At 48.5% G+C, this 11,489-nt stretch overlaps 2 protein-coding genes across 2 annotated transcripts in view; both read right to left on the bottom strand.

The window, feature by feature from the left end:
- Positions 1-13, bottom strand: part of Jtb (jumping translocation breakpoint) — a 2,182-nt gene extending 2,169 nt beyond the window's left edge. The window contains exon 1 of the mRNA XM_015502859.2: positions 1-13. This exon is cut by the window's left edge and continues 309 nt beyond it. The gene's annotated coding sequence lies outside the window, so the exon portion shown is untranslated.
- A 6,233-nt stretch (positions 14-6,246) lies between these two features.
- Positions 6,247-10,426, bottom strand: Rab13 (RAB13, member RAS oncogene family). Its single transcript, XM_015502856.2, has 8 exons — positions 10,183-10,426; positions 8,766-8,826; positions 7,743-7,803; positions 7,432-7,509; positions 7,236-7,325; positions 7,041-7,106; positions 6,884-6,937; positions 6,247-6,732 (listed from the first exon to the last, which is right to left on the bottom strand). Exons 1-8 carry the CDS (start codon positions 10,304-10,306, stop codon positions 6,655-6,657), a joined length of 612 nt encoding a protein of 203 aa, XP_015358342.1. The 5' UTR covers positions 10,307-10,426; the 3' UTR covers positions 6,247-6,654.
- Between the last annotated feature and the right edge of the window lie 1,063 nt (positions 10,427-11,489).

The raw sequence follows: 11,489 nt of genomic DNA, 5'->3' as shown, positions 1-11,489 counted from the left end.
CCTGTAGTCCGCCGCGGGGGTGTCCGGGCGGCGCGGAGGGGCGGGGCTCACTGCGCCTGCGCGGCAGGACGCGGCCGATTGGCTGGGCCGTGAGGCCTGGCGGTCCCGGCAGTGCGGGAGCCGTGGGGCGGTAGCGGTGGCTGGGTCCGTGTGGTTTCTCGGTTTACCGCTTCCTGAGTCGTCGCCTTTCTCCCGTTCTGAGCTAGGTTAGCAGGGGGACAGTCCGTCGTCCTGCCGGGACTTTGGATCCTCCTTAGAACCCTGGGTTTCACCCTTAATCCCTAGCCTCTCCGACCCCTTCTCTGTCCCCTACGGCCCAGGGAGAAAGCCCGCGTGGCGGTCTGGGGTGGCGGCCAGGCTGCATTTCCCCTCCCCACGAGAGGGGAGCAGTCCAGGGGCACCGTGAGGGTGAGACTATGACTGCTGGGCTCGCGTTCTGTTCTACGCAGGTGGACCGTGTCACCCCCTCCGGTGTTCATTGCTAAACCACTTCGCAGAGCTTTTCAGCTGGTCTCCACTCTCCCTAGCGCCTACATAAGGGAATACTCACTAACCCGGTGCGAAGACCGAGATTGGGAGTTCCCAGAAGTGCTGAGACTAGGTTCAGGATCTTGTCAACTGTGTGACCTTAGGACAGTGGCTCTCAGTGTTCTGTGAAACGGAATGCTAATGTGCATTGCTGCTTTTTGCTAGATGCTAATGAAATGTATATGAAAACATTCTGAAAGTGTTGCTTCACTTTTTCCACCCCTCCTCCTTTCACCCAAGGAAGCTGAAAGTTGAGATTGTTCCTTGCCTGAGTTGGAACCCAGGGCCTCATGCCTGCTAAGCAAGCTCCCTACCATTGAGCTGCCTCTGTCATATGTCATAACTTTTTTAAATTCAGTTTTTAGCGGCTTTTGATCCTCAGAAGGATTCAGTATTATCCTGTTTTGTGAGTAAGTGCAGAGAGCATACTTTGTTAGGGGACAGATGGGAGTGATGGGAGCATGAGGTTAAGGGAATAATTCTATAAAATGGGCCCACCAAACTGACTTTTCTTTTTCTGAAAACTGACATGCTTTCTTTTTCAAAAAGCAACTTACCTGTTGGCCTGCCTGGCTTAAGTGGACAGGCTATGTCACATTCCTCAGCAAACTACCTGTTTCCTGCTGAAGAAATGCAGGCCACAAATAATGTTAAGAGGAACCCACGTTACCCTGAAGAGGAAGACTTTTGTGACTCTTTTGACAGACCAGATCTTAAAACTCAGGGAGATAAGGATAATTCCTCCTAACCATAAAATCTGTAAGAATCTATGGTTCACAATCCAATTAGAACCAGTCAGCTTGGGCCAAAGTGACACAGAGTTGTCATGGCAATGGGGACTTGAAAATCCGAGGTATAACTGCTATCAGTCAAAAGTTAAGAGGTGGCCTGGGTGGGACTCTGGAAATTTCTCTGGGATCCGCAATAAAACAAGTGTAGGAGAGGCACACTGTCCCTCTCCTGAGAGGATCAGCTCTCTCCCTTGAGAGTGTCCTCTTTCCCTTTTTTTATCCCTTTGTTAAACTCATCTCTGAGCAACATGTCTGAAACCTTTCTGACTCGACTGCAAGAATTCGGGCTTGAAGGGATTCCTTTGCACTGCCTCAGTTTTCTGGAAGGCCCCAGCTCTCTAACAACTTGTCCAAGGTTATCAAGCTAGTAAATGGAAGACAAGAGGCTTGACTCCAAAATTTCAGCTCCCATGCTTTCCATCCCCATGGAGTTAAACCTTTATATACTCAAAATTGCAGTGACAGAGAGGGAAGGAAGAAGTACTGGGAAATGAAATGGAGGAAATTATATTCCACGAATGTATGATTATGTCCAAGTGAACCTCAATATTATGTAACTATAATGTACTAATAAAAACATTAAAAAGGGGGGGGGGACTTGACCCACACTCTGGGTTCCCACTTTACTGTCAGGTAATGTATTAGTTAACTCTCCGAATTCGGCCCTGATTTGTTTCTTGGTTTCATACATAATGTGTGACTGCAGCGTCCCAGACACTGGGAACCATGTGAGTTTAGTTCTCTTAGATGCTCAATAGATAGACCAAGAAGTACTTAAACTCCATACAAACATGAATGCTGAATTCCCACCCCCCTTCTGAATTAAGAACAGCTTCCTCATGCTGAGATTGGAGGCTAAAAGGCTGCAAGTTCCCACTCTGATACCAAGGAAGCTGAAAGTTGAGATTGTTCCCTGCCTTGGCCTGTCCAGCATAGGTTAACTAAGTTACACATGTACACTGCTTGCCTTTTGTCTCACTTCCCAACCTCTCCTCCCCTGCCTATTCTCCTTTAAAAGCTCAGATATGGGGATATGATTCTGTGATAGAGCACTTGCCTGGCATGTTATAGGCCATGGGTTCAACTCTCAGCACCAATAAATAAATAAATAGATAAATAAATAAATAAACGCTCTGTTCACCTTTGGAGATTTTGAAGATGGGACTTTTGAAGCAATGTCTTCTACCTACAAAGATGGCTTTGAACAGAACCATTTTTCCTTTTATTTTTGGTATTGAGGATTAAACCCAAGGGCACTTTACCACTGACCTACATCCCCACTTCTTTTCATTTTTTATTTTGAGACAAGATCTTACTAAGTTACTGAGGATCTTGGTAAATTGCTGAGGCTGTCCTCGAACTTGAGATCCTCCAGAGTCTCTGGGGTTACAGGTGTGAGCCAATGATAGGCAGCATATAGACACAAACAGTAGTAACATAACAACATTAAGCAGGTAATTCTACAAACAGGGCCCACTATGCTGACCTCCACTTGCTTTCTTTAATTTTTTTTAATTTTTAATTTATTCTTTAGTTTTCAGTGGACACATCTTTGTTTGTATGTGGTGCTGAGGATCGAACCTTGGCCCCATGCATGCCAGGCGAGCACACTACCCCTTGAGCCACATCCCCAGCCCCCACTTGCTTTCTTTTAAAAAACAATTTACCCACAGCCCTCCCTGACTTAAGTCAATAGGATATGCTAAATTCCTCAGCAAACAACCTATTATGCAGATGAAATGCAGGCCCAAAATGCTCTTTCTTCCCTGATAAGAACACAAGTTACCCTGAAGGAGAAGGGGCTTTTGTGACCTTTACACAGACCAGATTCTAGAACTCAGGGATATATGATAGAAGAAAGCCCCTAACTGTAAGATCTAAGTTCCAATTAGAACCAGTCAGTGTGGGCCAAAGTGATCAAGAGTTACCTTGAATCTTTTTTTTTTTTTTTAAGTTGTTGATAGACCTTTATTGTGTTTATACATAATGCTGAGAATGGAACCCAGTGTCTCACACAACCCAGGGCTCACACTCAGCCCCAGCCCCAGCCCTACCTTTACTCTCTTATCATGCACAGTGGGGACTTGGAAGTCTGATGCAATCCTGCTGTCAGTCAAAAGTCAAGAGGTAGACCTGGGCAGAGCTCTCTGGAAACTTCTGTGAGACCTCCAATAAAACTATAGGGCAGGAGGGGTGCACCATTCTTCTCTGAGGATTCTCTCTCTCTCTCTCTCTCTCTCTCTCTCTCTCTCTCTCTATATATATATATATATATATATATATATATATATAGTGTCCCCTTTCCCCTCTTTCCTATCCCTTCTCATACCAGGTACTCTTAGCAACATATCTGAAAATTTTCCAGCATGATCACAAGACCTGGTAACCAAGGACTGCATGGCTACCTTGATTTATAATAATCACGCCCCATGTGTCTCATGTTTATACATTACAGAAAATTGGTTGTGGCTTTTTTCCCCTGGTTTTTAGGTAGGATAGAGTTTTTATTTTCTCAGTACTGGGGATTGAACCCAGGGGTACTTTATCCATGAGGTACATTCCCCAACCCTCTTTATTTTTTGAGATAGGATCTTACTAAATTGCTGAGGCTGGCCTTGAATTTATAACCCTCCTGCCTCAGCCTCCAGAGTCAGTGGGCCCACTATGCTAGCATTTGTTATTCCTTACCGTAATCTTACATCTACTTTATCTCATGGAAAGTTGTTCTGTGTGATTTTTTTTTGCACTGGGAATTGAACCAGAGGTACTTTACCACTGAGCAACATCCCCCACCTGATTTACTTATTTATTTTTTGAGGTGGGGTCTTGCTAAATTGCTTAGGGCTTAGGCTGGCCTCAAACTTGCTGTCCTGTCTCTGGTATTATACACATGTACCATTGAGCCTGGGTAACCCCTGTGATCTTATAAGATTTCACTTCCAATAAACTTAGCAAGAAACCAACTTGGGCCAGGCATGGTGGTGCATGCCTGTAATCCCAGCAGCTTGGGAGGCTGAGGCAGGTGGATTAAGAGTTCAAAGCCAGCCTCAGCAATGGAGAGGCACTAAGCAACTCAGTGAGACTCTGTCTCTAAATAAGATACAAAATAGGGCTAGGGATGTGGCTCAGTGCTTGAGTGCCCCCAAGTTCAATCCATGGTACCAAAAAATTTATCTAAAAAAGAAAAGAAACCAACCAACTTGGATATCTGCTCTGAAAGTGAATTTTTAAATATCTGTTTGGGGGTATGATGAAGCTGTCAGTCTTGACAGCTTGAATAACACTTGAATAACAGTTCAAGTGGTACATTTATTTTGTTCAAAGCAAATGTGACATTTTCATTGATCTTAATAAAAGATGAAGTCCAGAGCTGGAGATGTTGTTCAGTGGTAGAGCCCCTTCCCAGCACTTAGAGGGCCCTGGGTTTCATCACCAGCAAAGAGAGAAAGAAAAGAAAACAAGCAAGGAAGGAAGGAAGGGAGAGGGAGAGGAAAGGGAGGGAGGAAGGAAGAAAAGGAAAGGAAAAATATCAAGCCAGGTGCAGTGGGTGTAATCCCAGGGGCTCAGGAGGCCATGGGATTACAGGGTTGCAAGTTCAAAGCCAGCCTCAGCAATTTAGCAAGGCCCTAAGCAACTCAGTGAGATCCTGTCTCAAAATAAAAAAATAAAATAAAAAGGGCTGAGGATGTGTCTCAGTGGTTAAGTACCACTGGGTTCAATCCCCACTACCCCCCCAAAAAAAAAAAATCTGCAGTTTTAAAAAATACTGAGCTGGACATGGTGGTGCACACTTGTGATTCCTACTTGGGAGGCTGGAGCAGGAATTGTTCAAGGCTAGTCTGAACAATTTATCTAGACCCTGTCTCAAAATCCAAACTAAAAATGGCTGAGGATGTAGCTCAGGGGTTGAGTGCCCCTTGGTTCAATCCCCAGTATCACTGAAAGGGAGGGCGGCTATGTGTACTTAAGGGGGCAATGTATCAAGCCTGAAAGTTTTGGTGGTTTTTCTTTTGCATGCTGATAATTTTGGCATGTGTCTCTCCCTCACCCCCCAAGAGTTAACTGTTTTTATTAAAATTTGCTTATTTCTCTGCCTGTAAGAACCACCTAAGGGCTAGTAGTGGTGGTGCATACCTGTAATCCCAGAGACTCCTGTAATCCCAGCAACTCCAGAGGCTGAGGCCAGAAGATCATAAGTTCAAAGTCAGCCTCAGCAAGTTAGTGAGGCTCTGCTCAAAAATAATGAAAAGTAAAAGGGCTGGGGATGTGGCTCAGTGGTTAAGTGCCCTGGGTTGAATCCCTGGTACCAAAAGAAAAACAAAAACAAAAAAAAAAAACACCACCCGAGAGCTATGTTAACTGACTGTGTGCCTGAAACATAGACGCTCAATAAATGTTTATGGATACATAAACCTCTCCTGTGTCTAATTTTCCTCCCCTATAAAAGCAGCTAATAATGCCTACCAAACACCTAAACAGATTTCTGGCAAAATCAAAGAAGCATGGAGGCTGGGGATTTAGCTTAGTGGCCGAGCATTTGTCTAGCACAATCAAGGCCCTGAGTTCAGGCCCCTCAAAAAGACAAGGCAAAAGGCGGGTGGGTGTCAAAGAAGCTTACATTAATCACTGCTAAGCCATACCAGGTCCTGTTGTGTCCCTGACGCTAGGGCTCATCAAGTCCTCTCTTGGAATTTCCTGTGCTAAGGACAAGGCTATGATCATAGTGATCCTTATTCCTGAAACCCCACGATGGAAAGAGGGGGTTCAGTCCCTCAGGTCACTCTGCCTCCTGCTCCGATGTCTTCCTCACCAGCCAAACATCTGGGAAAGGGAGAGATGCACCCAGCCAGACTCCAGGGAACCAACACGGGAGAGGTAAGACCTGGGTTTGAGTGACAACAATGAAAGTTTCCCAAACAGGGGGACATTTGTGCAAAGAATGGCCTTTAATACAGAGGAAGACCATGCAGCGTGACAAACCTTCAGAGAGTGGGGCTGAGCCAGCCTCTCACAGGACTCGAAAACCTGATCGAGTATCAAAATAAATCGATATATTTACATATATTCGTGACCTAAAAAACCAGAGAAAGTCCACGGCCTGAGGCTATCTGTCCTACCCTTCCTCCCTCCTCCCTCTCATCCTCCCCCTCACCTTCCTTCACTTCCTCTGTTCCTTCCTGCACTTCTCCTGGCCCCTGGTTTCCTTCTTTCCCTTCTCTGTCTTCTCCTAGGCTCCTCACCACCAACCTGCCTCTCAGGCACCGCTGCCCCCCTCCCTGTGCAGTCCCTCAGCCCTGGCTTCCCAGGCTCAGGGTGGGAAGGCCGCAGGGGGTCCTCAGCCCAGGGAGCACTTGCTGGTGTTCTTCTTGTCGCAGGTCTTCAGGTCAGTGCTGGGGGGCTTGTGATGGTTCCCCTGGAGGGAGAAGGATGCAGAGGTCAGGATGGGAGGGCTGGCTGGCCTATGAATAAACGGGAGCTTTCTTTCTCCCCTCCTGGGAATCTAGCATGGCTCTCCTCCCAAGACACACACGGCCAGTGGGACCCAGCCAGCAGATCCAACTCACCAATCTCCGGCCTCCAGACTTGAGTAAGATGTCCCGAGCCAGGGAACTGAAAGCCTAAAGGGGAGATTGGTCAGAACAGACTGGGGGGGGGATGCGTCTACCTTTCAAGATTCAATGTCTTGGTGGTGGTTGAGGAGGGAGGGGAGGCAGGTCTCACCTCATCCACATTCATACTGGATTTGGCACTTGTCTCAAAAAATCGGATTCCGTGCTCTCGAGCCAACTGTAGGGTGAAACGAGAAGGAGAAAGCTGGAGAAAAGGGGCTGCAGCCAAGCCCCCTGCAATTGGGCCTTGCGATGTGTTCATGTGTTCATGGCGCAGTTGTAGAACCCGGCCCAGCCTGGCTCTCACCTTATCGGCCTGCTCCTTCTGCACTTTCCTCTTAGCCTCCATGTCACACTTGTTCCCCAGCAAGAGTCGCTCCACTCCAGCTGAGGCATTCTGGGGGCAGAAGTGTAAGACCAGTGACAGTGGCCCTGCCTTTCCGCACAGCCCTTCGTCCTCCATGATCTACCCACTTCCCCCATTTCGTCTGGAGGGTTCTTACTTCTTTGATGCTTTTCATCCAGTTCTGAATATTTTCAAAGGATTTCTCATCAGTGATGTCATACACTAGGATAATACCCTGGGAGACGACAAAGTTCACCTTGGACCATATTCCCATGTAGGCTCCCCAACACCCTCTAAATGACCCCAGAAGTCCCATCCATGAGTCTAAACTCTTGGTCATGTGGGGCAGTTTGTGGCCCACACTACGTGCCCCACTTTCCCCTTCCCCAAACCCTGGCCCTCTGTTCTCATAAACCTATATTCTCTTGTCTCACGCCCTCAGCCCTTGGCCAGAACCACACATCATACCATGGCCCCACGGTAATAGGCAGTAGTTATTGTCTTGAATCGCTCTTGGCCAGCTGTGTCCCTGAAGAACGAGAAGATTTCATGGGTGGGACAGAAGGAGTCTCCCCCTAGGAGACTCCTTCCCACCAGAGAAATTAGCTTCTACAACATGGTGGGGCTAAAAAGAATAGATCAGCTGGGCACAGTGGCCCACGCCTATAATTCCAGTGACTCAGGAGGCTAGGGAAGAAGGATCACAAGTTCAAGGCCAGCCTCAGCAATTTAGCAAGATCCTGTCTATGAGTCTTTGCCTTTCCGTTACTCACCTTTTCCGTTTGACCTTCATTAGTTATCCAGCCTCTCCAAATCTGTTTCCTCATTTGTAAAATGGGGACAATAAAATATGTCTCACAAAGAGTGAGGATTAGATAAAATGATACATACATATAAAACATAAAATGATACTTAGTGCTTAGCATAGAGGAAGCATTCAATGAGTAAACAAGAGATCTTGTTTCTTGGGTGCCTACCATTTCTTAACAGCCATCTAACTGTCTTTTTTTTTTGAGCAGGGGACTTCCTGCATGTGAAGTAAGGACTTCACTGGAGTTACATCCCAGCTCTTGATCTGCTCTTTAAGATCAAAAAAAATCCTCTAGCAGAGGCAGGAGGAGGATCACAAGTTTGAGGCCAGCCTCAGCAACTTAGGGAGACCCTGTCTCAAACTGAAAAATAAAAAGGGCTGGGGATATGGGTCAGTGGTATCAGTGGTAAAGCACTCCTGGGTCAATCCAGTACTGAAAGGAAGAAAAAACAAAAAACAGAACAGCAGAGAATGCTCTGGACTGGGGGAAATGAGAATTACGGGCCGAAAAGGATCAGAGCAGGAAGAGATGGAAGGACAGCTGAATAAGCAAGATACATAAATTAGGAGAAATGGAAGAAGAAACAGCAGGGAAAGGGAGAGAAATGAAGCCAACAGGAGGAAAGAGTCCCAGGAGACGAACCGGAGGTCTAGTTAGGTGTCCTGGGGGATCCACTCACCAGACCTGCAGTTTGATCTTCTTCCCCTCGATTTCCACAGTGCGGATCTTGAAGTCAATTCCTGTGGGCAGAAGTTGTGCGCTGAAGCGGAGAGTGTGTGTATGCCTGTGCATCCACAGGGATGTGTGGAGACTCGGGAAGGAGTGCAGGCGGCGCTCAGGCAAGCAACCTCTTGGAAGTACAGAACTAGGAGCATTCCCCCAAAGCTGCATTTGTATAGTGAGTATACTGTTTTAATTAGATTTTATGGAGGAGGTTTTGAAAATTCTGCAGAGGGCTTCAGGCCACCCTGGCTGACAACTCTTCCACTTAAGTTTCTGTTTCCTCCCACTATTTTCACATTCCTCTTTCCAGTTCCTTAGCTACCCCCCTCTACTTTTTTTTCCCTTTTTTTGGTACCGGGGATTGAATGCAGGGGTGCTTAACCACCTAGCCACATCTCCAGCCCTTTTTTATATTTTATTTAGAGACAGGGTCTCACTGAGCTGCTTAGGGCCTCGCTAAATTGCTGAGGCTGGCTTTGAACTTGTGACCCTCCTGCCTCAGCCTCCCTAGACCCTTCTACTATCATATTCCACTATCCTCCTGGCACTTTAGGGTACAGAATAAGGGAAAAGGAAGTTGACATTAGTCCATGAGAATTAACTGGTGGGCCAAGCTTGGAACTAAGAGAGACTAAGAGACTCACACTGGATTCCTCCTGAGACTGAGAGAGGACAGAGGGGTATTTTGCCTTTGTAACCAAAATTGTCTTGAGACTCTCTCTGACTTACTTCCCAGGCCAGAGGACGTGAAGAAAGGCGAAGGGAGGAAAGGAGACAATGTTCTTTTTAGCAGAAACTTGGGCACCTCCCCCTAGGCTGCTGGGGGCCCCAGGGAGCAGATGATTCAACAGGCTGACTCAGAGACCCCAAAAGTCCCCTCATTCCCACCTTCCTCATCAGGCAGCCGCATATTCACAATCACAGTCTTTGAGCACACCCAGTCACCCCGTCCCCTCTGTCCAATCCTCTATTAAGCTGAGGGGAGGGAGACTGGGGAACGGATGGTAAGGTGGGATGCCAGGAGAGAGCCTGGAGGGTCAGTGGGACAGAAAGAGACAGAAGTCAGGGACGGTGGAGGGAGAATCAGGAAGAGTCCTATGTGGATAGGGTTTGGGGAAGAGGAGCTAGAGGGCCAAGAGAAAGACTCCTGTGAATTTGGGGAGACTAGAAAGACAGTCAAGGAGAGGCTGGCCTCAGAGTCACCTGGAGGCCTCAGAGAGGTTGGAGGTCTGAGTACCCAGCTATGTATGGGGGATGGGTCTGAGACAGGGGTGGAGGGACTGCGTTTAGGAGCCCTAAAGGCGACTAAGGCGCCTGCAAATGAGGGCGCAGGGGCGTCGGGGGCCTGGGAGCGGCGGCGGCGGCGGGCTCACCGATGGTGGAGATGTAAGTGCTGTTGAAGTTGTCTTCTGCAAAGCGAATGATCAGACAGGTCTTGCCCACCCCCGAGTCCCCGATCAGCAGCAGCTTGAAGAGGTGGTCGTAGGCTTTGGCCATGGCGGACACTTGGGGGCGCGGGGGAGGGGTGGCACCCGGAGGCGGGACTGCGGGGCTGGCGACCCAGCGTCCCCGAGCCCCGGCCAGGAAGTTTTCCTGCCTCTCCGCCCAAGCTCCGGGAAAGTGGGGCGGCGGCTCCTCTGGGCTCCACCTCCCGCCCGCCCACCCTTTTCGGCTGGAGGAGGCCTGTCCAGCCCCGGTCCCCTGGTCTGTCCTGTCTCCCTCGCTGTCCACCGTCCCTCCGGTTGGATCTCACGCTTTGATCGTGAGGCTGGGGTGAAGGAAAGCAGGGGTCTGAGCGACATGGCCAGGGGAGAGGGACTGTAGAGGGATTGGGGAAGGGGACAGTTCTGTCGGTAGGGACCGAGTTGGGGATGGCACTGCAGGTTGACACAACTCGAAGGCCGACTTTTGGAGGCCATATTCGAGGAAGGCGGAAGGCTGAGCTGAACCAGGCAGTGCTACAGCGTCACTGCGAACGACCCCGACCCTGCGCTCTGCGCATCCCGGCCCAGGACTAGCTGCGTGGCAAGGGCTAGGGGCTCCGGCGAGTCGCCCTCCCCCTGCTGGGACACCGGGAAAGTGCAGATGGCCCTACCGAGGAGCCCTACCCCTCACACCCGACGCCCAGACCTTGGGAGGTCACTTCTAACCTCAGCCGCGACTGTCTTCCTTCCGGGACCCTGTGTGTGATTTATCTGACCAGATGGCTCAGGACTGGAGACATTGGGGCTAAACATATTTATTGACATGTTTTGGATACTGGAGAATAAACCTAGCCGGGCTTCACCACTGAGCTCAATCCTCAGGCCCTTTTTATTTTGGGACAGTCTTCCCTAAATTGCTAAGACAGGCCTCCAACTTGCGATCCTTCTGCCTCAGCCGCCCTAATTGCTTGGATTACAGGCGTGTGCCACCACACCAAGCTGAAGCACCATTTTTCATGAAAAAGAAAAAGGGCTGGGAATTTAGCTCAGTGGTATAGCTTCTCTGAGTTCAATCAATATCCAGTACTGAATAAAAAAAGGTGCACTGGTTGTGAGAAGGCATCTTTTCTCACTTATCTTTGTCACCTTCTGTGTCTGTGTTTGTTCTGGAACACAACCATTCCTTTTTTTTAAATCTCTCTCTCTTTCTCTCTCTCTCTCTCTCTCTCTCTCTCTCTCTCTCTCTCTCTTTTGTA

The sequence above is a fragment of the Marmota marmota genome, unplaced genomic scaffold (assembly GCF_001458135.2).
Source record: "Marmota marmota marmota unplaced genomic scaffold, marMar, whole genome shotgun sequence".
Lineage (NCBI taxonomy): Eukaryota > Metazoa > Chordata > Mammalia > Rodentia > Sciuridae > Marmota > Marmota marmota.
This window is presented reverse-complemented; position numbering and strand designations above follow the sequence as displayed.

What these genes read in the sequence shown, in the direction of transcription:
- Rab13 (XM_015502856.2), bottom strand. Translation starts at nt 10,306, where the DNA reads ATGGCCAAAGCCTACGACCACCTCTTCAAGCTGCTGCTGATCGGGGAC. An exon ending in AAGATCAAACTGCAGGTCTG is followed by an intron (nt 7,804 to 8,765) that starts GTGAGTGGATCC and finishes CTCGTTCTTCAG; the next exon opens with GGACACAGCTGGCCAAGAGC. An exon ending in AGTCTGGAGGCCGGAGATTG is followed by an intron (nt 6,733 to 6,883) that starts GTGAGTTGGATC and finishes TTCTCCCTCCAG; the next exon opens with GGGAACCATCACAAGCCCCC.